Genomic DNA, 24900 nt, shown 5'->3' on the forward strand with positions numbered 1-24900 from the left:
AAATGAGCTGATTATATCATTATGTCTGAGACAAGATCAAAATGATGAAATGAGTCTACACCACAAGACTTTAGAAAATCTGTATTAAACATATATAAACATGGGTAAACGCTTATTAGCAAGACACACAGATGCAGCACTGTGGAAAAATACCCGGTTACAAAAAAATGTCTGCTTTAAGTGTGTCCAGAATCTGTGTTTAAAAATCCTCTATGTTGGATTTGGCACAAAGTGGCCTATTCACTAAATGCTAAAGACAGGAGTATGCCACAGTCAGAAATTATGCTGAACAAATGGAACACATTGGACTTACAGAAGTGGTGAAATATTGTACACTGTTACAGGGAATACAACAGAATTTACAAAGTAAACGTTATATACACCATAAATAGTCTGTCAACAAGTCTTTAGAAGCTTCAAGTACATCTATTGCATTTGACCTGGCCATGCAGATTAAAAACAGTTCACAAAAGAGAATAAAAGTCACCTTTATCCAAAATAAGGCATGTTTGATGTCCAAAAACTGCTTTCCTAGTCTTACATTTGGATTATGAGGTTAATATAATTACTACAGGGGTGTAGTCGCTTTAGTGCAAAACTTAAAAGCAATGTTGTCCTGACTACGTTTGTGATAAGGGGAGATGGGATAGCCTTATATTTCTGTGAACCATTCCTTTACTTATGATGTGACCATTACTTGAAATAAATGGTCAGCTTTCATTGTAGCCTTGATCAATACCCTGGGACCAGTTTTCCTCCTTCTTACAAAAAACATTGGAATACAAAAAAAAAAAAAAAAAAAAAAAAAAAAAAAAAAACTGGTCCTAGGTTTGCATTAAAGGATAATTGTAAGCTCTAAAAAACAGGAAAAATCATCATGAAATAAGGTCTACAAATTGTGCGTTTTAAATTCAGTACATAAACAAAATCATTACAAAACAGACAATAATAAATTAAAATTCTGTACAGTGATTAATTTGGACATTAGTGAAAGAAAACGATTGTGTTTTATTTGAACAACTATTTAAGTTGGTTTGAGTCCATACAATCACTTTTTCGTGTTCAGCTCACCTGAAGAAGGAAGTACAATTATATTGGCACTTAAATGCATTATTTCTGAGCTCTGTCAAGTCAATCTATTGCAGTGGTCCACGAGGCTGAGGAAACCGCTCAAAATTCCAAAAAAAGGCAAATGTGTTTACCATTCATAGCTGCTCCTGATTTAGGTCAACTGCCATCACGTTTAATTAAGGAGTTCTATTGTTCTGGTTCATACAGAATTGGAGCACAGTGCCCTAGTGAGCTTGTTTACATCAAGGCGCATCATAACTGAAGAGGTCTTTGCTTCGGAGTTTTGGAGGTAATGACTATAGAACATTCTGAACCAATGCCATCTGACCTCAATATGGCCTCTACCATTTAAATGTATTGCCCCAAAATGTGCAAGAACAAGATTCTCTATTGGACCACTGTAGCAGCACTAATCTTTCACATGATGGTCCCTAGTAAAGCCCAGTCAGTAGCAGAACAAGCCTTTTGTGGCACCAATGTAGATGGGTCACAATTTCTCTGCAATAGATATTTAACTCAAGGTACAAACACACTGTAAAAGAGGTTAACAATGGCTGCAGCATTCTACCTTGAAACAGTGTGGCCGTAACAGTGGACAGAAGAAGTGCCATGTCATCATGGGGTAGACAAGAAGCAGTTCTATTTTGCTCAAATTTCTGTGGCAGTCGTGACACATACATTTAAAATATTACAATAAAATGATGCTAGTTCATCCACTAGGACAAACAATGAACACTGATCACTAAAATAATGTCACAACTAAAACTGGCGACAGCTACAGAATGACACCACCTAAATGTCTTAAAAACAGCTTCAACACAGAGATTGGTATGTACAGAGAGAGATATGGGAGGGGGAGTACTGGACTGCTACAAGCGTTCTTTCTCCCAGCATTCTTTTCTTTTTTTCCCTACCTGATTTCATGTTTTTAGCCATCTCTCTGTCGTTAAAACTAGGGAAGAGCTCTCTGTAAATCAGAGAAAGATTCTGTGTAGCCTCATGGAGTCCACTTTTCTATTCCTCTGTCACATTCAAGAGGGAAATGTGTTCCTTCCTCTGCTCCTGGGGCATGTGAAGAGAGGGTGTGGCAGCTGTGTGTTCATCTGAAGGAAACGCTGGTTGGATGCAACCCTGTCAACACCTTGAACAGATCCATTGCTAACGGTGAGTGCTGATGCAGTTTGTAACTGTCCCCAACAGAGGGCAGACTGTAGTTGTGGGACTAGTTCACCAATAACACATCTTCATAGGTGGTGGTCCTGTAAAAGTGGTTAGAAACATAAATTAAAAACTTAACAAATCTTTTGCAGCGGTAATTACACGGCCTATCATGCTGTATAGATGGAATCCAGGACCTGAAGTGATGAATACCTAGGCAAGTGTAGGCTGAATAACAACAGATAATTACTGCTGGAACAAAACCCTGCATCTCTATTATACAATATATATTCACTGCTGTAAAGATACGAGATGTGCAGCACCTGAAACTACAGATACTGGAAGCCTGTGCTAGCATTTCTCCTGCAGTGTTGCTATCAGTGTGTTAAGAGTGGGAGAAGAGGGTTGCAATGACAATCCAACACAATGGGCAGCACTTTGAACACATTTTATAAGTGCTCAGAAACTTGTAAATAACTCATGAAAGAATAATGTTATGTTAAAACCAAGCACACCATTGTTTTTCTTGTGAAATTCCCAATAAGTTTGACGTGTCACATGACCCTCTTCCCATTGAAAAAACAAAAGTTGGATCCAAAATGGCCGACTTCAAAATGGCCACCATGGTCACCACCCATCTTGAAAAGTTTCCCCCCTTCCCATATACTAAATGTGCCACAAACAGGAAGTTAATATCACCAACCTTTCCCATTTTATTAATGTGTATCCATATAAATGGCCCACCCTGTACAATCACTGAATTAGGAACACATACCATGTATCTAAACACATTGTACATTTTATCAGATCCACTGACCATACTGGAGCACTTTGTAATTCTATAATTACAGACTGTAGTCAAACGGTTTCCCTGCATATCCCCATTTCACTCTTTTTCAAATGGTCAGGACCCCCCATATATATCGTTGATGTCCAGTAAAAAAAATTCTCTCCTCAAATAGCAACTTTACATGAGAAGGACAGCTGCAGTGTTCAATTTATGAAGTAAACTACAAATCCACAAACACAGAGATAAATGTTTTGATAAATGTTTGTCCTATCAACTTAAATTATCCTTATGCATATCATGCTTTTGCCTGTAAGTGGTCAGACCTGTCACAGCAGCAGAAGAAAGAGCACGGAGAGGTCTCCAGGCCTCTGAACTTTCCAGAGTTGGGCGTGTCCTTGCACTCGGCAATGAATGCATGCAAATCCGTGATGTGCATGGGCTCATGTGTTTGATGCTATTTAACAAAGAGCACAAACAAAGAAGAAACAAATAGTGACATGCAAATATTAGCATGAACACAGCATGGAATTAATAATGCAACTGAACATTCTACTCCCTCAACGTCTATTCCTTTCATTTTCATACAAACGTATTTAATGCCAATGTATTGTAATAGCCTCTTTATTCTTTCTCATCAGGTTCTTACCTTAATAGTCTCATAAGCACCAGTGATGAGAGCAATGAAGAGCGAGAGCACCATGTAGATGAACAAAGAGATAAACGTATACAGATACACCTAAAGAAAAAAACAAGTTTCAAACATAAGAATCAGCAAGTCCTGTTTTTACTGAAGTGCCACTAGCTGCACAGGTTTTGTCTCACTATTGTATTTTGTAAATAAAGATTTCTTCCTATTGAGCAGCCTATCACACTTCAGAGTGTAGTTACATTTTATGTTTAAAGCTCTTGTATACGTTTTTCTAGCTAATATCTCCCAGGATAAGTACATTCTAAATGAACTAACTGAATGTGCTGAATCACTAAAAGAATATAACTTACTAACTAACCTCCTCCTGAGCCTAAGCATAAATAAATCTCACTCTCTGTGCAGCTGAAACTATCACTCATGCCTTTGTAACGTCTAGGATTGATTACTGTAATGCCTTGTTGTATGGTCTCCCTACTCGGGTACTGAGTATGTTGCAGTATGTGCAGAACTCAGCTGCTAGGATGCTGACCCATACTAGATCCTGGGTGCATATCAGTCTATTTTGAGACAGCTACACTGGCTTCCAGTACAGTATTGCATAGTGTAAAAACAGTTGGTGTTGGTTTTTAAATCTCTTAACGGACTTGCTCCATCTTATTTTTCTAGTCTCCTCTAAATATATTCTCATTCACTTGTTCACTTGATCAGTACTTGCTTAATGCCCCCCCCCCCTTTCCTGCTTGACTTGCGTGCATGTCTAACTTTAGACTTAAAACCCACTTGTTTCAGCTGCTATTGGACTTTTTATTGCTATTGCTGTGTGTTTTAGTTTCTCTGTACAGTGTCCTTGGGTGTCATGAAAGGCGCTTATTAAATAAAAATTATTATTATTATTATTATTATTATTACTTCCCCTTATGCAGTCTGTCAAATTTCACAGTAAGAAATGGTTCATATGGTTACATCTCATGTATACATGTGAACCATGTCCAACAGACCCCAGCTATTCTCTCTTCTGTACTGAAACTGTCAGACCATGTTGTATAGGACTCTCTTGCAATTCAAAGACTAAATACAGACCTAAGCTTACATCCTCATTTATAATCCTGTTGTTTTACAGAGGGACACAGATCCACTTCAACATTCTTTGGGCAGGCACATTGCTGAACAAATTGAAATTGAAATTGTAGACATGCTGTTTAATGAAACCAGGGGTACTAAACAAACCATATAAATTTCATTAATTCATTGTCTGTAACCACTTATCCAGTTCTGGGTCGCGTTGGGTCCGGAGCCCACCCGGAATCATTGGGCGCAAGGCAGGAACACACCCTGGAGGGGGCGCCAGTCCTTCACAGGGTGACACACATTCAGTCACAGCAATGGACACTTCGCCAATTCACCTACCAATGTGCGTTTTTGCACCATGGGAGGAAAACAGAGCACCAGGAGGAAACCCATGTGGACACGGGGAGAACACACCAAACTCCTCACAGACAGTCAGCCCCGGAGTGGGACTTGAACCCACAACCTCCAGGTCCCTGGAACTGTGTGACTGCGACACTACCTGCTAAGTGATATTTAAATTTCATATATACGCAATAATTTAAAATAACCTTAATCTTACTTTATCATTTATGTTTCCACACACAGAATAACTATTATATTGAAATGCTTTTTTGATCCAAATTTAATTTAGGCTAACATCTGTTTTTTTTTTTTTTAGACAGAAGCCAATTCACCTACCCTCCATGTTTTTGGACTGTGGGAGGAAACCGGAGCCCCCGGAGGAAACCCACGCAGACACGGGGAGAACATGGAAACTCCACCCAGATGGGACTTGAACCCAAGATCCCAGCGCTGGGAGGCGAACGTGCTAACCACTAAGCCACCAAAGCTCTACCTTTTTAAAATTGTGTTAGTTAATTACAAATGTGAAACCCATGAGCACAGAGAGAGAGAGAGAGAAAGAGAGAGAGAGAAAGAAAGAAAAATACATAGGTAGATAAGGATATCAAATTACCTGGCTGAAGACCCAAACCAGTGTGCTGCTCTCCTGCATGCCGCTGAAGGTAACGAACATGTCATCTCCGTTTATAAGAGAGAACAAGCACTCTGACACCATGGACAAAGAGCGAAACTGATAGGGAGAAAACAAAAACTTCAAACATTTCATTTAAATGTGAATTAAAATATTTAAAACCTAAATTTTTTTAGGAAATCTTGTCAATGGGAACACTGCCATATAGATGTTTGTGTCCCTGTGTGAGAAAGCCAGTCTGTGCAACAGTCTGAAAGGAGTTATTTCTGTAAGAGTAGTTTGACTTGACCTAGTGTTGATTAATCACATAAAACTGGCAACACTCATACAAGCATAAACAGCTGACACATTTCTTTTCTAAGTCTATTGTATTGTAGATTTTGGTAAAAAGGTTGTTGCAATTAGGTGTTGAATTACAGACAATTATATTATTAATCTGGTGATTTGGGGGATTTACACCACTAATTTATCCAGTCAAATCTCTTAGAATTAGCATTACATAACAAATCCAGGTCCAGCAGTATTACTGGCAGGCATATCTTCCGAAGGACATTATGCCCAGCTTGAATGGTATTAAAAGTCGCAGGGTTACATTTTTTGTGCAGTGTTAAAATACATGTACCCTAATCACTATAGTTTTCCAAACATATCAGCAATTTAAAAAAGTTACTAATAATGATAAAAGTCTTGGTGGTGTCTGGAAACATATCAAAGAGATCCAAATATTCAACGTAACATGTCAGTTGTACTGGGAGCACAAAATATGTGTTATCAAATATCAAATTTAAATTTGTGTTTGGCCACAACCACCCGCCTTTCAGTTAAATGAAGCCCCCCCCCCACCCACCCCTTTTTTTTTTACCTTGACATGGTATGGCCCCAAAACTATCCACCCACAGAAGCAGTAGCCGAGGTAGATGACTGCCACACAGCAGCAGAAACGAATTACATTAGGGAACGCTGCCCTCAATGTCACAATCAGGATCTGCAAGATGAGAAGAGAGTTCAACTCAGTCAAAAAACACTTTAAAACTGAGTTTAAAATGTCAAAACATTAACTGGCCCAGGTGCTTGGGGTTATATACCTGTGGCCATGGAAGTGAGTGAAACACCTAAATGCAATTACTTGGATGGGTAAGTTAACACCTCGTCAATATAGCGTATGATAAGTTCAGAAAATAATTTCACCAATAATATCCTTTTTTTATATTAATAATTTGATCTACTATGGCCCAATTAATCACTCAGGCAATCTGAAAAACCTCTTAGTTTTTATTTTGAATCATTGTAGAGTGTATATATACAAAATAAGTGATCATCATACAAATCATATTAAATAAGTGACACTGGAGAGGAAAAGGTGTTGTGTGTTGTGTTGCATAGCTTACATTATATTTCTGAAAGAAGCTGAGGTAGCGAATGACTCCCACCCAAACCAACAGTGTTGAGCTTCCCAAAAGAATCCCACACAGGTCATAAGATGCAATATCCTGGAGTGAGAGACAAAGGAGAAAAGCAGCATGAGAAAAAGGCTTGTCCACTTTTGGGCATGAAATGTTTGGTTTTTTAAAGTAGCCTATGAAATATATAACCAACTGCTGCCATGGTCAGTTGACATTAGTGACTGTTTTTAATTTAGGTTTGTAAACTCTCACACACCTTGGGAGGTACTGTTATTTAAAAAGTCCGACAGCAAAAAAAATAGTCCCCTTCTATATAATAATAATAATAAAAATAGTAAAAACGACCTTTAGTTTATTAAGTAACTGACTGAATTAGAGAGCTACCACAAGAACAGACTGATTCAACCTTCCAAATATTAAAGCTAACATGAAAATTAATGACAAGCATTGTGCGGCTAATCCACTATGAATTGTCCAATTCTTTACAAATTACATTACATAACATCCTTTCTGCCCAAAAAGACCTATTAGCAGGCTTGCCTTGTTTCCTACTTTCCTTATTTGATGACCTTAATACTCAGAGCGGTTTTGTGTGACACACCTTTGCCTCAATGCCAATCTTGATGAAGGAGCCAGTGATGGTGAACAGGTCACTGATGATGAGGAGGATGTACCAGCCATTAATGAACTCCATTCGGTCTCCCCACGCCACTGTACGATTCAGCGTGTCCTTAAAGAACTGCACAAACTCCTGCAGTAACGTGCATAAAGAGAAGTGACTTTATGGACGGTCAATATGACAGTAGGTTATTTTTATCATTAATGCCGTCAGTATGAAATACTTTTTCATAGGCTGTTTATACGTGGTTTTATTTGGTACACATATTTGTACATTACACAAAAAGTATGTAAACCTTAAACATTACTTTTCACAATGTTGTGGTGTTCCAACAATTAATTAATAGTTGTCTCTTGTTGAAGAATATATATATTTCTCTTACAAACTGAAGGAGGATTCCTCTGATAATGGAGCGGCTACACAGCACCAGAGACAGCACACACACCACAGCTACAAATACATCAAATCCTACTCGAGCATAGTTCTCCGCTAGAAACAGAGAGATTATACCAGGATCAGAGGAAAGTCTTTTACACATGATTTTTTAGGGATTAGAGGCACAATGGAAAAATCATATGATTAACAATTAAATTTAAAAAAAGTAAGGAAATGAAATCTAAAATTAACACAAGACACACAATACACTTTGTTTATTCATTTTCAGCTGGTTTCCCACACATTAATTTAGTCCAGTCATGGAATAAACTGATGTGACGATAATTCACTTGAAATTTGAAAATTCGTTCAGTTCAATCTTAATTTTGTCTGGGAAACATGTCTTAAATGCTTTCATAATTTTCATGGAAATATAGATGGACTACATCTATCTGAAATGAACTGAAATCGCAGTCTCACCATGGCCGGACACACTGGGATCTCTGCATTCCTTGATAGAGACTTCATTATCCAGACTGATCTTTACCTTGCCACTGTGAGCCTTGTTATCTAGCACAATCTGCTCAGAAAAATACAAAAACAACATACGTCTCACATCACCAGAGCATGAATGACAAACAGCATTCTAGCCCAATGTGAAGGGATGGTTACTTTACCGAACAATACAGAGAGGACATTTTACATGTGTATGGAGCAGAGAAGTATAGAAGAGTCTGAATGAGAGAAACCTTTACAGAAACATGAATAATAATTCAGAACAGTGCAGATGGGGAAAACGTTCTAAAACACTCTTAATGACTTATCTGTAAAACACACTAACAAAATGTTAGTGTTTTCTGGTTGACTGATTGGTGTGCTCGGGTTAGCATTTATAGCATGAGTTTTCATATATTTCATATTACAGAATTATACGTTAAATTGAGAGTGTGTACAAAAATACAGTATTTTAATGTATATAGTCAAATCAGCTAAGGTATCTTTGCCAACCCATCATTGCTACTTTTGTTTTGTGTTGGAGCACAGCTAGTGTAATAACAAGTATTAATACTGGAAGCATACGGTTCAAAAATTAGAACTGTCTATAAAAATTAAACCATTTTGGGGCTAAAAATAGTATCCTGAATTCTGTCCATAACAATTTTTCTAAGTAACAGTACAGTATGCCAATTAACAATACATTTTTTTGCAGTGAAAGAACTCACTTCATGCAATTTAATGAGTTAATGTTAAACGTAACCTTTACAACAAACTAAATGGGGGAAAAGAAAGATGCTTATTAAAAAGAATTTTAGTTGTTCAGTGTGGGGGTGAACACAAATCACCGTAATTAGGAAAGTGTAGCAATCGGGTATCTCATTGTTTATGATGGTTTGAAGATTTATAGCCTTTAGCTGAAACTGTATTGTCACATTGATGAGTCTGTAAAAAAAAAAATACAATGAAAAAACCATGACAAAAGGCACAAACCACACTCTCAATATCCTTCCTCATTATGGGCTGTCTTATGAATCAGACAAAAACTTACTTATGAAATTTAAGAGTAAAATTTTTGTAGTTATTTCCTAGACCTTCTGGAGGTGTGATGAGTGGGCTGACCCCTACACAGTCTAGAAAGAAAGAGAGAGAGAGAGAGAGAGAAAGTGAGGGGGTAGGGGGCAGATGACAACATTCAGATCTCTCCATAATCACACAGCTGGTGTCTTTAGAACTAATACACAACAATTCACTGCACAAGAGGAAGTGGAAGTTAGGAAATTCCTGTTACGGACTAATTCACGCCTACCATATTTATAGCTGTGCTTTCAATGAGTATGAAACTATGTAAATATTTAAATCAACATATAATAATTTAAATACAAAGTAATCTGTTTATTATTAAATCTCAAATCTTAGAAGAAATCCATTTAATTAGATTTAGAAAGTTTGGTATGATTCAGAAATATTTCTAACAGAATCCTAAACACGCAAAGTTGCCTGAAGTTAATATATACACAGCAGTGGAATTTAAACTACATACAATTTACTTCAGTGACCTAAAACATAACCAAACCATACAATTCCGAAGGACAGTTTTCTCCAAAACAGATTAAGGTCAGAGCAAGATGGATTTTAATTGAAATTTTCAATAACAGCATAATACATTAGAAGACCAGACCTAATTTCGAAAAACATACAAATAAGCTGAGTGAAAACTGGAAAATGTTGTTTCAAATGTTAATAAGGAATGTCATTCGGTCTGTAAATCATCTGTAAAACATATATATGCACAAATATATGCACTACTAAGAAAAATGTACATTAATAAAACTTAAAAACGTGAAAAAAAGGAGTTTGGAGCTTGGGATTACCTGTGATAATGTGGGGGTCTATGTTGAATGTGTCGTTGGCAGGGTCTATCCTGCCCTTTTTATAATACTGCTGGCAGAGAGACAGAGCGCTGCCATTCACTCCAACTCCATACACATATGCATAGCGGCCCACCGTGGTCTCTGACAAGGCCAGGTACTTATGAAAACACAGAAGTAAAGAGAAACTGAGAAGAGTACGAGAGTTTGAAATTTCAAATCAGCCAGCAAAACCAAAACAAAACAGTTTAGGAAATTCTAAAAGGTATCAATCATGCAGTATACGCATTGTCTCTTGAGCCTAAATGAACAGGTGGAGACCTTCTGGAATTTTGAAAACGAATTTCTAATACATAAATAATAGTGTATTTATGTTTGAGTCTCTAATCTAAAGCTGTAAACAACCCTAATGTGAAGTAAGTAGAGACCAGAAGATTATATTAAAAGATACAAGCAGAAGCCAGTACAATACATTACTTTCTATACACCTTTCACAGACATTATTCTGCTCATGTTTCCAACACACACCCTGATGGAACAGTGACACACAGTACTGCCTTTTTAATAGTTAACAGCAACAATGCAATAGATCTGCAACAGTTTTACCTACAGAAAACCACACAGATATTGTGTGCTGTTGTATTCCGCAGCACTGCTTGCACGCACATGATATGCACTGAAGAGTCATCAGATGGAAAACTCACCTGTGACCTCAACACACAAAGCAACATCTTAAGTATGCAAAACATCTAGATAAGCCAGAGACCTTTTGGAAAACAAGTGCTGTGTGGTGATGAAATTCACTTTTAAAAATAACCGCTCGTACTCTGTGAACATAAACGATATGGATCCCCCATTTGTGATTGATGCAGACTGGCCAAGCTTCTCTTCTGCACATGTTCTGGATGTGTCCAAAGCTATACACTTCTATGGAAGTCTGTTTTTGAGACTTTTAGGTGGTATTTCAGGTGTGGGGTGCTAGGGATATGTTTCGTTGACAAAACAAGGAAACTATGGATGAAAATGTTGAACAGTCAGTCACCAAACAGAATCTGAAAAGAAGCAGACTTCAAAACATGTCTCAAACATCATCATAAACTACTTCATGAAACATAAGCTTAGGTTCTAAGAATGGCACTCTCAATCTCCTTACTTGAAAAGACACCACTGGTAGAATGAAAAACAACCCAAGAATGATGCAGTGCTAAAAGCGTTCTGCAAACAAGAACTTTTATTTATCTATTTATTTATTTATTTGGTTATAATTTAAAATAAATAAATAAAAGTTCTTGTTTGCAGAACGCTTTTAGCATTGCATCATTCTTGGGTTATTTTTCATTCTTTCAATGGTGAAAAATAAAAAAAACAAAAAAGTTTGCATCAACACCATAAGCTATTTGGCCGGGAGTTCCCAATTTTTGCTTGTAACTGAACAAACAACGAACACCTGCTACTTTCTATTAGCAGACCCAATATGCAGTGTCAACAGAAAGTAGCAGGTGTAAAAGAGCAGAGACCAGCATGCCCACAAGTATTGATCATTTAAACAGACAAATGAGCAACAATTGTCTACATTTACATATCACATGAACACTTGACTTTTATATGCCTCACGGTAAGGCACTAACAGTGTTTTTGTTATATATTGCTTCTCATGGATCAAAAGTACACTTACTATTTTTAAGCAGCAATTAAAATCATACACAGCAATATCAATTGCACATCTTATCCGCCAAAAAGTCCCTAAACACACTAAACTAGTAATAAATCCATAATACATTTTAAAAAGCCTTCTGTAATGTTAATCATCACTTTACCACACAGTATAATGTTCCTCCCTGTTCAGGAGCTACCTCTCAAGTCTCCATTGTCACTGCTGGACTGAGAATAGTGCACCAACCAAAAATATGCAGCCAACAGTGTCCTGTGGGCAGTGTCCTGTGTCCAGTGATGAAGAACTAGAGGATTCTAGTAGAGGATTATTATCACAAACTGTGCAGCGACTTAGCGGTGGGTGATATGGCAAAAATACATTAAGGGATTTTTTTTTCTTTTTTTTTTTTGCAGTATCACAATCTCAATTTTATCAAGATTCTTTTTCATGCTGGTTTTTAACCTCTTAACACTTCAGGTATTTTTCAATCTTCCACCTGATATTACATATCCAAATCTTGAGGCAGTGAATAAACTAGAGGCAATTTTATGAAGTAATATTACTGTAGTAAAGACTTATCACTAAATCTTTAGTGGTCAAAATTTGATCAAAACAACAGAACATTTTAGGCACCTTTCTAAATTTAATTCGGAATCTTCTTAGAAATCTTGCTTTGGAATATTCAAAGACTCAAACTTCTCCATAAGGAAAATGATTCAATGAATTTAATTCAATGAATTCAACTGAATTGAATCTAATCCTATGCACCTCTCCAAATGGCTTTTTACCCTCACCTAGATTTATTGAAATTTAGACTTGTTTCCAACCCAGTACTCTTCCCCTTTAAGGCCAGACATGTTGGAATGAGGGAGCGTTCCCTGATTGGCTGTAGAGTGAGGCCCGCCTCTCCCTCACGCCCCTTATTTTGTTTTAATGGTCCCAGTAAGGAAAGGACAGACAGTGAAAGGGATCTAAGCTTAGAAAACTTATTTATTGTTTTGATTGTTGTTTATTTTGATTGCTGTTGCCATATGAAACTGTCTGCATCGTGTCTCGCAATGTACGTCTTTTGGGTGCCGAAGCCTGGTTGCTTCCCCACCTCCTTGGTTGAGCTTCACCCCTGATTGGTCTACACAGTTGATTGACATGGCGTTAAAGCTGAGAGCCCAAGCTACACGGCCATAGCGGAGATCCACGGGGAACATAATTAAATAATTTTTTTATTTGTTGCACTTTATTCTTCATTTTGAACTGTTGATCTCATGTATGAAATAAATTGTTTTGGTGTTAATTCAGAAGTCATACATTTTAGAGTACTGACTTACATTACTGGTGTCCCGAGAGTCTGCCCTTTCGATTGATGTTTAATATGTACACAGTTTGTAAAAAACTTTTAAGAACTGCAGTGGACTGAACGTGTATTAACACTATTCAACCATCTCCCTGTGATGGTGTATCGTGGAAAAATTCTTATCCTTCACGATCCGATACGGTCATATCGCACACCACTACAGCCACAGATAAGTTACTGTTTCTGACTTTACATCTACAAGGTAGACCAACACGGTAGGTGCGTCTTGACAGTGAATGAACAGAGTGTTTAAAACTCCAGCAGCACTGTTGTGTCTGATCCACTCACACAAACACATCAACACAATGTCAGTGTCAATGATCTACCACCCAAATCATACTTGCTCTGTGGTGGTCCTCACCAATGAGGAGCAGGGTGAAATAGGGATAAGAAAGTATGCAGAGAAACAGGTGGACTATACAACACTGCATAATATAGAACTGTTAATACCTGCTCTATTGCGTAGTACATGCTGTCGTAGACATCACTTTGAGTGTAAACTGCCAGTGCGTCACTTTCACCATCATAGCCTTTGAGGAAAAGATGCTTAAAAGAGGCTGTGTTTTCTTCTTTAAATGTCACTACCATTTGGTTACTTAAACCAAACATCACCAGCTGGAGAGAGAGATGACAGAAAATACTGAGTTAATGCTGCCTTTCTCAAACTTATACCCTACATTTCAGTTTGACCAGTAATACCACGTGTACTATGTAAGAAGACTTAGTATATATGCTATATGTGATTTTGAAATTATGAAATGAAATTATTCTGTAAAAATCAGTTTATTTAACCATTTAGATGGTTATTATCTTGTCAACATCAAGTTGTCAAATAAAACAGCCAATGAAAAACTGAGATAAGAGAAACATATTGGTGATATGGTTTAATTTTCTGCATATTGTTTCACATAACATTTTAAGTACTGTATTCAAATTGAAAGACAAAAACAGTTCCGTACCTGTACTGTGACTATTAAAATCTTTATGATTTGCAGGGCCAGTTTAAATGGCTTCCGGCCTTTGGCATGGAACTTGTCACAGGGGCTCATAAAAAAGTATTTCAGCTTCCTGCGCAAGGCCTCCTCTTCCTGGTCCATAGTTATCCAGGCTCCTGTTGTTGTACACCACCTGGAGTTGCTATGGTCATTGTTGCAGTCTTGGGAACCATAGCGAGTCACTGGGGATAGCAACTTATCCTTTTCTGGAAGGAAAAAAAACAAAAAAAAAAAAAAAAAAACAGTCAAGAGTGTGCAAATTAGAAATACAAGAAAGACAAGTCATGAGCTTAAAAAACGTGATAAGAATCAGAGTGATGTTGTAATCTTGAGACTAGCATATCGGATGTAGAATGTGTCATCTTTAACTTACAACATGGCAGAGATCTTGTAGTGAACCTGTTGAGTATTCTAATAATCAAAAATGCATTTATTGATACTAATACTTTAAAAAGCTAGGAGAAACCAGTTAGTGTTGTCATAAAAGTCTTATTCTAAAAAGGACCCCACCAGTATTCATAAATGGCTATTATATTAAATCATATTATTTCTGGGTGTAAGTATTCCTTTAAAATCTGTTTTAGGTCCAAGAGCCCTAGACATGCAGAGAGAAAAAAATGGCTTTAAAGGAAGACAAACTGTCAGAGGCGTGAAGCAGGAATGAATTCACATCATCCTGCCTCACTTAACCCACTTTAGTGCATGTGCAGCCCATTTGTTCTGACAGCATTGGAGAACGGCTGAATGGATGAGCCCATTATCTGTCTAAAGTGAAATCCATGTGCCAAGATCAAGAGCAAGTAACATAACAAAAACAAAGCATCAAAAGGGATGGGAACATACTTGTATTGTACAGTGTTATGGGGAGGAAAAAAATACATGTCAAACTACATACCCTTTCCTTTCCCCTTGAAAGAAAGAAAGAAAGAATTTATCTTTCCCGTTTTTCCCCCAAATTACTTAGTTAAATCTTTCGTTTAAAAAAACATTCAAGGCTGTCGTTTGATTTATTCATTTACCCATCCACTACTAGCTGCTTTATTAAAGTTTTTTAGGCATCCTCCATATAAAAAGTTCCTAATCAGCTTGAGTTAAAAGTGTCAAAAGTTTACTTTGAATTATTTTGTTAGCTTTAACGTTAGCTTTAATCGTCCAAATATAAGAATCTTTCTACTACAACACACAAAAAATATTTCTTTGTACTAAAATATTAGTAATACATTATATATATATATATATCACATTATTTGGTCTTATATTAATAATATATTAGTACAAGAAAAAATATATAATGTTTATGAAGAGTTTTCCTAAAAATGGTAATCAAATACAATCCAGAGGGTAGAGATTTTCATCCCAGTCACACTGTAACATTCAGCAGCTGTTCTAGAAAAGACGTTACATTCTGTCCCTGAGTCATCCAGGTGACGCAGAAAGTTTCACATACCTGTCAAAGCTGCTGCCCATTGCTCAAGGCCATGCAGTTGACCTTTCTCCAGATCCAGAATCAAAACCATCAGAACATTGCTGGTTGTCTTATAAACGTAGATGATAATGTTCCTATATCATAGTGGAAAGCCACCAGTCATACTTGACAAAACAAGCTTAGTCTATTTTTATCAATTTGCTTGACTAACATAATCCACAACAGCGTGATAGGTTAGAGGGATCATTACATATTGCTGTGTACTGCAATATATACTATTGTAATAAACTTTCTCAGAAACATTGTTTAATGAATACTGACTTACAAGAAAGTTAAAAACTAAAGTAGTTCTGTAGTATTTACTAAATATTTACTAAATAGTATTTGCTAAATAGGAACATGGATTAATGTAGCATAGTGGGACAGACTAAAGATTGATTCAGCTTGGGAAAGAACATCAAGATACACCAATAAAATTTCCTTGGCCAAGACTCATAAAACTGCATTTGCCAAGCTCTGTTACATGATTAAACTGTTGCTCTGAAGAACAGCATCTGCCATAATACTATCAGCATATCTGAAAGCTTTATCATGATCTTCATGCAATTTTCAAACTAGCAAACTTTCAAAAAGCAACAGTAAAACAGCTATTAAATACTTACCAGTAACTAAGCAGACATTAAACATCCATTAAAAAAATGTATTCACATTATAAATACCTGGTCTAGTAATTTACATATCAGCACATGTCCAGTGTTCGTGAAGAACAGGCACTATCCATGACACAAGTCATTACTGATCACAATGACAGTAAGCGTTATCTGTGCATTAATTTTTGCCTACTATATTAAGAAAATCATTACTTACAGTTATTTACAGCTACTCCAAAGGAATTTCAAATAGGCATGATCCTTAAACCTCTCTTAATATATGAACTGTACTGTTTGCCAAGCGCACTGTCTTGTATCATATGAAAACGTCTACGTACTGGTAAACGTATTGGTACAGAACTCTCTCTGGCATACAAGGGTGTTCTAGACGAGAGAAAAAAAAAACCGCAGGAATTCGTTATAAATTACGTCACAACGATTCACTACAATATGTGGAAACGCCCACATAAACTTAAAGGTTGGAGAAGTAACTGAAGCAGTAAATGAAGCCATTTACAATGGTATTGTCAGGTGAAAAATGCCATTTAAAAGAAGTTCAGAATTCAATTTTGAAGAGGGGGGAAAAAAAATTACAATAAATCACAAAAGTGAGCGGCAAACACCCGCATGCACTGGATGGAGAGATAGAGGAAGAACATTCAGCATGGCTCATTAAAGGCGAAATAAATCACTGTCCATGGCGACAGCAGCTACTTTGGTCAACAAGAATAATGGAAGTGAAAAAGAAAAGAAGAGGAAAAGAACATAAAACTAATTCGTCAGCAAAATAAACAAGATTAAAGGTCGGCGGAATGGCCAACCAAGGGGAATGTGCCTGTAAAGCATTTTTAATGGTACGATGAAGCAGTTCCCTGTGACTGTGATACACACACAAAAACATACAAACAAACACTGTTCTGCACCAAAATACATTTTGATAAAAAAACAGAGATATGAAATAAGTACAAATCATAAAACGGGAATAGAGAGTCCTTGAACAGAAGCAGAAACCATTCCGATGCATGTCATTAAGATTGATATTTTTATATAGCAGTTTTAGAGAGGTGTTGTGTAGACTAGGTGTATTTACAGAAATCCAAAAGCAATTACGTTCATAAAATGGAAACAAAATGGAACTCAGAGAGGCTAGATTTTGTATCATACATTTCGGTATTTCATGAAATGCATTTTTTTAAAACTGTACTGAAGCACTCTGATGATATTACAAAACTTTTGAAATCCTGCCCTAGACTTCCTAAGGTGTGAAGCAATAGGTCTAAAATATTTTATTTCTTTTCTATTAATTTTCTTATTAAGTATAATCTTATCATTAAACAAAACAGACAGATGTCTTTACATGTATCTGCACTGTCTAATTTTAGTAAATGTCTGTTTATGTGGGTGATTCTAATTTTTGGCTTTCTTGATGTCTATGATACAGCAGCAAGAAAGAAATGATTGTCAATTCAAAAATTTTAATAGAAAGAAAATTAAGCCAGGTCCATTGGTGACTAGCGTATGTTAACTTGCGTATACTCATTGGTATTTTACCTTAAAATATGTGGTGTCAAAAGGGCAAAATTCTTAGATGAAAAAAATGGACGAACGCTGAATGAATGATATTGATCTGTAAGAAAATTGTAAAGAATACGGGTGTATTTAGGCTACAGCTGAGCCACCATGTCTAAAACATACAGATAGTGTCAGTCAACAGGGGTTAAATAAGTGAAAAAATCCCATCCGTCCTGCTTTGTGAGCATTGTGGCAGGTCTTCGGACACTTCCACACACACTCCAGCTGTCAAGAGATGCACAAGTGTAACAATTTGTCTTATCCAAGGTGCCATCCAGACCAGTCTCTTCACACTGGGCCACCCACAGTAACGCTGTCCAAACAAACAGCACACGCCATGGTCATGTCACTGAAACAATATGGTATATCATATACCAATGCAAAAACACATACATGCACCATGGTATGTTTATTGTTACAAGACACAATCTAGCATATCAAAAAAACATATCCGAAAAAAATATAAATGTACTTATCCCTTGACCAAAAGCTTTGTTTTAACACTAGTGTTGCACCACTTTCCAGTTAAAACCTTAGTTGGACAGGAGAACAAAACTCAAAAAGACAGATGTTAAATCAAAACAAAAACAACTGGCTGGGGAATTTGTTTTTAAATTCCAGGTAAAAATTAAATTCTTAAATTAATTAAACACTTATATAGGGTTGGTAAGGGTTGGCTTCTACAAGCTTGAATTATGTGACATTAGTAAAATGATAGCTCAAGCAGTGCAATAATAACTAGGTGCCCTTTAAGCAGATATTTTCATTAATTAATATTTTTATAACAGCTTCCTCTGTTTATGGTCACTATGGGTCCAGAGTCTGTCTGGGATAATTAAATGCAAGGAACACACCCTGGAATATCCATCTAGGGGCATCACAAACTCAACCCTCATGTCTGTGGACAAATTCACAAACAAACCACCCTCCAAACATAAGTTTTTGGACCGTGGGTGAAAACCAGGGCACTTGGAGGAAACCCCCACAGACACAGGGAGAACGCACCAAACGTCTCACAGATAGTGACCCAAGGTGGGGTTTGAACATAGAACCAAAGACCCTGAAACTGTGAGAGTGACACCACCTGTAGTGCCATCTTGATCCAACTTTACATCTTTCACAAATTCTAGGTTTTTGAAACAAAATATAACCACAAACAAGCATAGATTTCCATAAGTTCCATTGTTTTTTTTCCAAGCCTAAACTGCTGAGGTTGCATTGATTGCTTTGCAGAAGGAAGTAGGATGTTCCAAGCTGGAAGAGTACAACTTTCCAGTTATCATGAAAATAGCAAAAGAGTAGGCAAATGTCCAGTCCAAATGTGTTTTAAAAGTAATACACTATATGAATAAAAGTACTGGAACACCACCTAATTCAGTTCTTACATTCAGTCTCATTGTCACAAGTATATAAAAATCAAGCACTTTGTAATGCAATTGACAATTTGTGGAACTGTTGGTCATTGGAATTCAAGTGTGTTACCGTAATCTGATGCCACCATTGCAATAAGTTGAAGTGTTTAGGAACCACTCTGCAGGGTGCTGAGGCGAATAGTGCATAAAAGTCACAAACATTTTTCTGACTAACTAACTACTGTTCCAAACCTTCTCTTAACATAAGCCCAAGCACTGGACACCTGCACACTTAAAAAAAAAAAAAAAAAAAAAAAAGTACGGTACAGGTATATTATTGTCACTAACAAACAATGTAAATGTACAACAGTGGTACAGTGGTTTAAAGTCCAGTTGTGTTCCTTAAAGGTATATTACATTCTCTTCTGCAGAAGGAGAGGTGAATATTTGTAATCCTTTATTACACAACTGTATAAAACAAAATAATATAAGTCCTGGAGATGAACTGGGGTGTAAGAAATCAACAGAATTGATTAACTAATTCTCTAATTAAAGGTACTTAAAATGTACCCTTGGACAGACTCTGGTGCAGTGGTTACATTCTGTGAAGTGACAAATCACACTTTTGATCTAGCAATCTTATGGAGAGTATGGGTTTGACAAATGCCAGGAGAATGCTTCCTGTCTGACTACATTTCGCCAACTGTAACATTTTATATAACCTACGATAAATGGATATCCACCTACAACTGCTGGATTTATTGCAATGTTATATTTCTGGATAAAAACAAAACTTATCTCACTAGTCATCAACACATCTTCAGCACCCGGAAAGACATTACATGAAGTGCCACAAGGAGAAGTAATAAACCCAAACATGTTTCATTAATGCATGTAAATAAGAGACAAATAGTAGTGCTATCACTTAGAACACACCTTAAGCAAAAGCTTTTAAATTAACCATTTCAGATTGTTTTTCATAAAGTTTTCAGTCTGCCCTACACAGAAAAGAATAGAATGTTCTGTGAAATTTAATCTTGCTTAAACATTTCTTACATATTTTACATTTGCAGACAATGCATGGTGTACTCACTCTCCCTGTTCAATGTGGTTTATTTTACTGTGATGCAGAAACAAATAATCTGCCTATAAATAAATCACACTCTAAACTATGGAGGGCTGACCCGGTCATAAGAATTAAGAATGAAACTGTTATGCAATAAAAAAACAGGCCATGGAGCAGGACAGGATCTAAGGCTAATCTAGAATGAGTGCTCATTTCTAACTAAACCTAACTAAAATCTGGATCCAGCTCCAGAAACAGATTTTGTCCTGGAATTCTACCTTTCAAACACATGTTTTACTTTTGAAAATCTCTTTAAGCAATTGGATTAATATCCATAATCCAGGCCTAAATACAGCAAATAAGTCCTTTTGCATGACCTGTAGTCTAAACTGTCCACTATGAACATGGTGAACAGACCCTTATTGGTTTAGAACAGACCCTTATGAACAGAAACATAAATGAGGTCAAGTCAGTGTGAGAAGTGAAACATTATGCTACTGGTGGGTGGGCATAATGACACTATCGCTATTGTGATAATTACATGTCTATGCTTTTCTGAGTACGTCTTTGATATCATCAGTACAACAGCATGGATCATTAACAACAAAAAAGTCAACTGCGAGGCTGATACATAGAGCTTTTGTTGGAATGACTATATCAGCAGACAGGGGCACTATATAAGACTGCTCAACCAATCACATTGTGTGGTTTAAAAACAGTTTTCCTACAATTTTCAGAACTTTTGTTTACTGTGGCATTTGTCCATTAATTGTATTTTATAAAATAAAAAAAAACTCAGATACATTTTATGTGTACAGTAATCCCTCGCTACTTTGCGGTTTATCTTTCTTGGATTCGCTATTTCAAGTAGCGAAGTAGCTACTTTTTCAAAGCGGCTTATGGCCGCTATATCACAGATATATCACGGGAAAATCTAGGAAAACCGTGAAAGATGAATAGCCATTTTTGCTATTATTAGCCCATTGTCAGCAAAGAAGAGTGCACAAATCTTTATGATTTCGTATTTAAATTCTTTTCCTCTTCTTTTTAGTTCATTTATTATTTTATATGTTATTAATTTGAATAATGTAGTAGACCCTGTGCATCCTCTTGGTAGCAGATGACATGCATTATACTGCACATGTATTGTTCATGTCCACATCCGAGTGAAATTTACTGACGCTAAATCACAGCTTAGAAATGACTCTATTAAAGAAACTGGTAGGATATCACATGAAGTTCCAGCTAAAAACAATATAGAATGTTGGGTTGGTTGGGTTGTTAACAGTAACAGGGAGGGTTTTAAAAGTCCAAATACTCATTAAATACATGAAAAATATCTGTCCTCTACTTCGTGGAAATTCGTTTTTCGCGGGTGATCTTGGAACACATCCCGGGCAAAAAATGAGGGATCACTATACAACATAATGAGAGTTGGAGAGTCACAAAGATATCATTATCAGCAGATTCATTTAAAAAAATGTATACAATGAACATCATTAGACTTGTGTCTAAATTCACATTATGTGACAAATATGTCACTGTATGTCCACTAACGACAATTCTTATATCAAGCAATAGTCAGTGAGAACTTCAGATTTTAACCAAGAAAACAACAGACCCGTTATTCAAGGAAGGTCAGGTAGCTTAGAAGGCTAAACTGCAGAAACTGGAACTGAACTGACAGATAATTTCCATGTCTCGAGCAGGTTATATTTATCTGTATTTAGACCACAAGCCAAAAACCCGTGATTAGGGTTTAAGTGACCAGTGGCTGGGATGGTGTGGCTGGACTATTCCATTAGATGACTTTGCAATGAAAGGCATACACAAATGAGTCATTTGTTTTTATCTGCTTATAACTGTGCTTACTATGGTAAAAAAAACTGTTGTGTCAAGATGTCTGGGAGCAAAACTGTTTTTCTGCATTTCTCAGACATCTAAGGTAACAAGTGACTGTCTCTATAAACTGAGGTTTAATCAGGTAACTAAGGTAACTGAAATAGGCTGTTTGCTTATTCCCTGAAAAGTGTCAGAAGCTTAAATATGTACAACTGCCTTGTACATCCATTATCCTACCTCCAAATCAGGTTATTGTCTTCAGTCAGTGTCCCATTGACTGGTGTATGTCTATCAGTGAGCTGCTGGTATCGCATGTCCTGCACTTGTCTTCTGTTTGTTCACTTTCATATATTTATATACTTAGCTTAGCTGAATTTAGTCTATTTTTTGCTAAATGTTACTGCATCTTGGAGAGAAGAGTAACGTAATTTCAATCCTTTGTATGTCCTGTACATATGCAGAATTGACAATAAAACTCTCTTGACTTGACTCTTGATATACACTGTTGAGACCAAAATTTATGCTAAGCACTAGTAGGATACTACTAGTCTTACCACAATACACCCCAAACATACATTCATTGCACTGTCAAAGAGCTGTATTTTCTAACTACTGTGTGAAATCAGTCAGATTTGTCCAATACATATTTTTTCTTTGAAAGGAATACCTTCCTATTTCAGTATGAGTCTGACATAACTGTGTTGCAATATAATCACTCATTTGGTAGGTTATGTGAATTTGAAGAGTTACATTGGCGAGAAACCCTCTATTTCTTTTTCTTACAGTGGTGGCGACAGCTTGCAGTGTGTAAAACAGAAATGATAAACCTTACTATGTAAAAGGACTAGAAAACACTCACCTGTCTTTTGTGCTTTTACATGCAACGATGACAACAGTAAAGTAGTAGTGAATCTGCCACATTGGCTTTCAGTGTGTAAGATACTGCAGACGTCTGGTTCCTATTACCATCACTGTGAATGACTCTGACTCTTATTTTCTGTAACTGTGCACTTCCCAATGATCCACTCTGTTTACTCTCTAAGAAAAACTGTCACTGTGGTGGTATTTTATTTACTGTCACTGTGGTGTTCCCTTCAAGCATAAGTATTCATTAAACAAACACAATCATAACATGTTATATTTGATTTCTATAGACGTTTTAAGCTGCAGTGATTGTATACAGCCAGTTTCAAATCTGGGGATTTTATTTAGATTTCCTATTTAAAACAGTTGTGGTGTGAAAACAAAAAAAAAAACAAAAAAACACCTCCGTCTGAATAAAAAAATGTGATGCAAACGTTAGGGAACAAATCTGGACTTAGAAATCACTGCTGTACATCTGAAAGTACATTTACACAATTTAAAAAATCTGTTTAAAATAATGAACCTATAAAGAACCTGACAGTCTACGTCTTGACTGAATGATGCAGAACATCTGCCACATATTTTATCCTCAAATACCAAGCTCTGTAAACTGAACAGTAAACTTTAAGCAGTTTTGGGCAGTTTGTGTGGGGTCTTACAGAAACACACAGTGTTGATGGCTTCCTCGCAATAGGTTTCAACAATACACACATGTTGTACTAGAAACAGGCAGCTCCTAATGTTTGTAAATAATCGCTGCATTGTCTGCTATAAAATTAAGAGTAAAAGCCTCTCTGTGGTTTTCATTGGTCTTGGATAAAATGCCGTTTACATGTCTACAACACTCTGTTCGAGTTAAACAGACGGTTAAAGTCACGCTGTTGAAGAGAGACGAGTCGGAGCTGGTGACTTACCGGAGGAGTCGTGAATGACATTATTTTTGTCAACCGCGGCCATGTTGACGACACCGTGAGGGAAGTATCCGTCGTAAAATGGGAGTTTAAGTTAGGACGCATTAAAATAGCAGGACACAGGCTTTTTAAACAAGAAGTTTAAACGAGTATGAGAAGTTAGCGAGAGGCTCGGCTTTCCGCCTCTCCGCTTGTTCGACTCCAGCACAACAACCAGCTTCCTAATGGCGGTCATGTGACCCTCCACATGACCACACTATCCGACTTTCACTTCTCGGAAGAGCTGCTTTCAGCCTTTCATTCGAGGTAAAAGAAGCCACGCGCTACTTGTCGGTGTTTAAGTATCGTATAACACTGATTCCGAGTCGTCGAAGATACTTTACATTTATCGTTTGTAATGGCTACACCTTCAAGTTTCCATGACAACGCAGCACTGCTCGCTATGGGGAGTCCGTTATAACGACACAAAACTCCTAGCCCTGTTTACCATAATAAGCCAGTGTTTCTGAGGAACTCTTAACAGGAGGCTTGACTAGTCTAAAGCCAGGTTTAATATAGGGAATTAATTCCTTTAGTTAACTTTAAATAGTCTCTTCCTAACTTTGTACAAATAATAGCCTACATTTATAGCCCCAGTATTTGGCAGTATTTTGTAGTTCTGTTCCTGCCCAAGCTGAGACTTTCATTAAACTAAGCATGAGATTAAGCATGGAAACTCACAGCCCGAGCTTTGATTTGGATAATG

The 24900-nt window shown here is 36.8% G+C and overlaps 1 protein-coding gene across 3 annotated transcripts; it reads right to left on the reverse strand.

Annotated features, from left to right (window-relative positions):
• On the reverse strand, nucleotides 1-24433 carry mcoln1a (mucolipin TRP cation channel 1a). 3 transcript variants are annotated; one of them, XM_066661194.1, is made up of 16 exons: nucleotides 16766-16860; nucleotides 15920-16032; nucleotides 14437-14678; nucleotides 13928-14092; nucleotides 10476-10632; nucleotides 9653-9734; nucleotides 9450-9546; nucleotides 8587-8686; nucleotides 8114-8220; nucleotides 7714-7863; nucleotides 7098-7199; nucleotides 6572-6694; nucleotides 5692-5808; nucleotides 3666-3755; nucleotides 3343-3473; nucleotides 1-2330 (listed from the first exon to the last, which is right to left on the reverse strand). In XM_066661194.1, the coding sequence occupies exons 2-16, from the start codon at nucleotides 15987-15989 to the stop codon at nucleotides 2294-2296; spliced, it is 1770 nt and encodes a 589-aa protein (XP_066517291.1). In that variant the 5' UTR covers nucleotides 15990-16032; nucleotides 16766-16860; the 3' UTR covers nucleotides 1-2293. The 3 variants fall into 3 exon arrangements, with proteins under 3 accessions (XP_066517291.1, XP_066517292.1, XP_066517293.1); XM_066661195.1 differs by lacking the exons at nucleotides 15920-16032; nucleotides 16766-16860 and adding an exon at nucleotides 24159-24433; XM_066661196.1 differs by lacking the exon at nucleotides 15920-16032 and having other exon boundaries at nucleotides 16766-16854.
• Nucleotides 24434-24900: the final 467 nt, after the last annotated feature.

This window comes from Hoplias malabaricus, chromosome 2 (genome assembly GCF_029633855.1).
Source record: "Hoplias malabaricus isolate fHopMal1 chromosome 2, fHopMal1.hap1, whole genome shotgun sequence".
In the NCBI taxonomy this organism is placed as follows: Eukaryota; Metazoa; Chordata; class Actinopteri; order Characiformes; family Erythrinidae; genus Hoplias; species Hoplias malabaricus.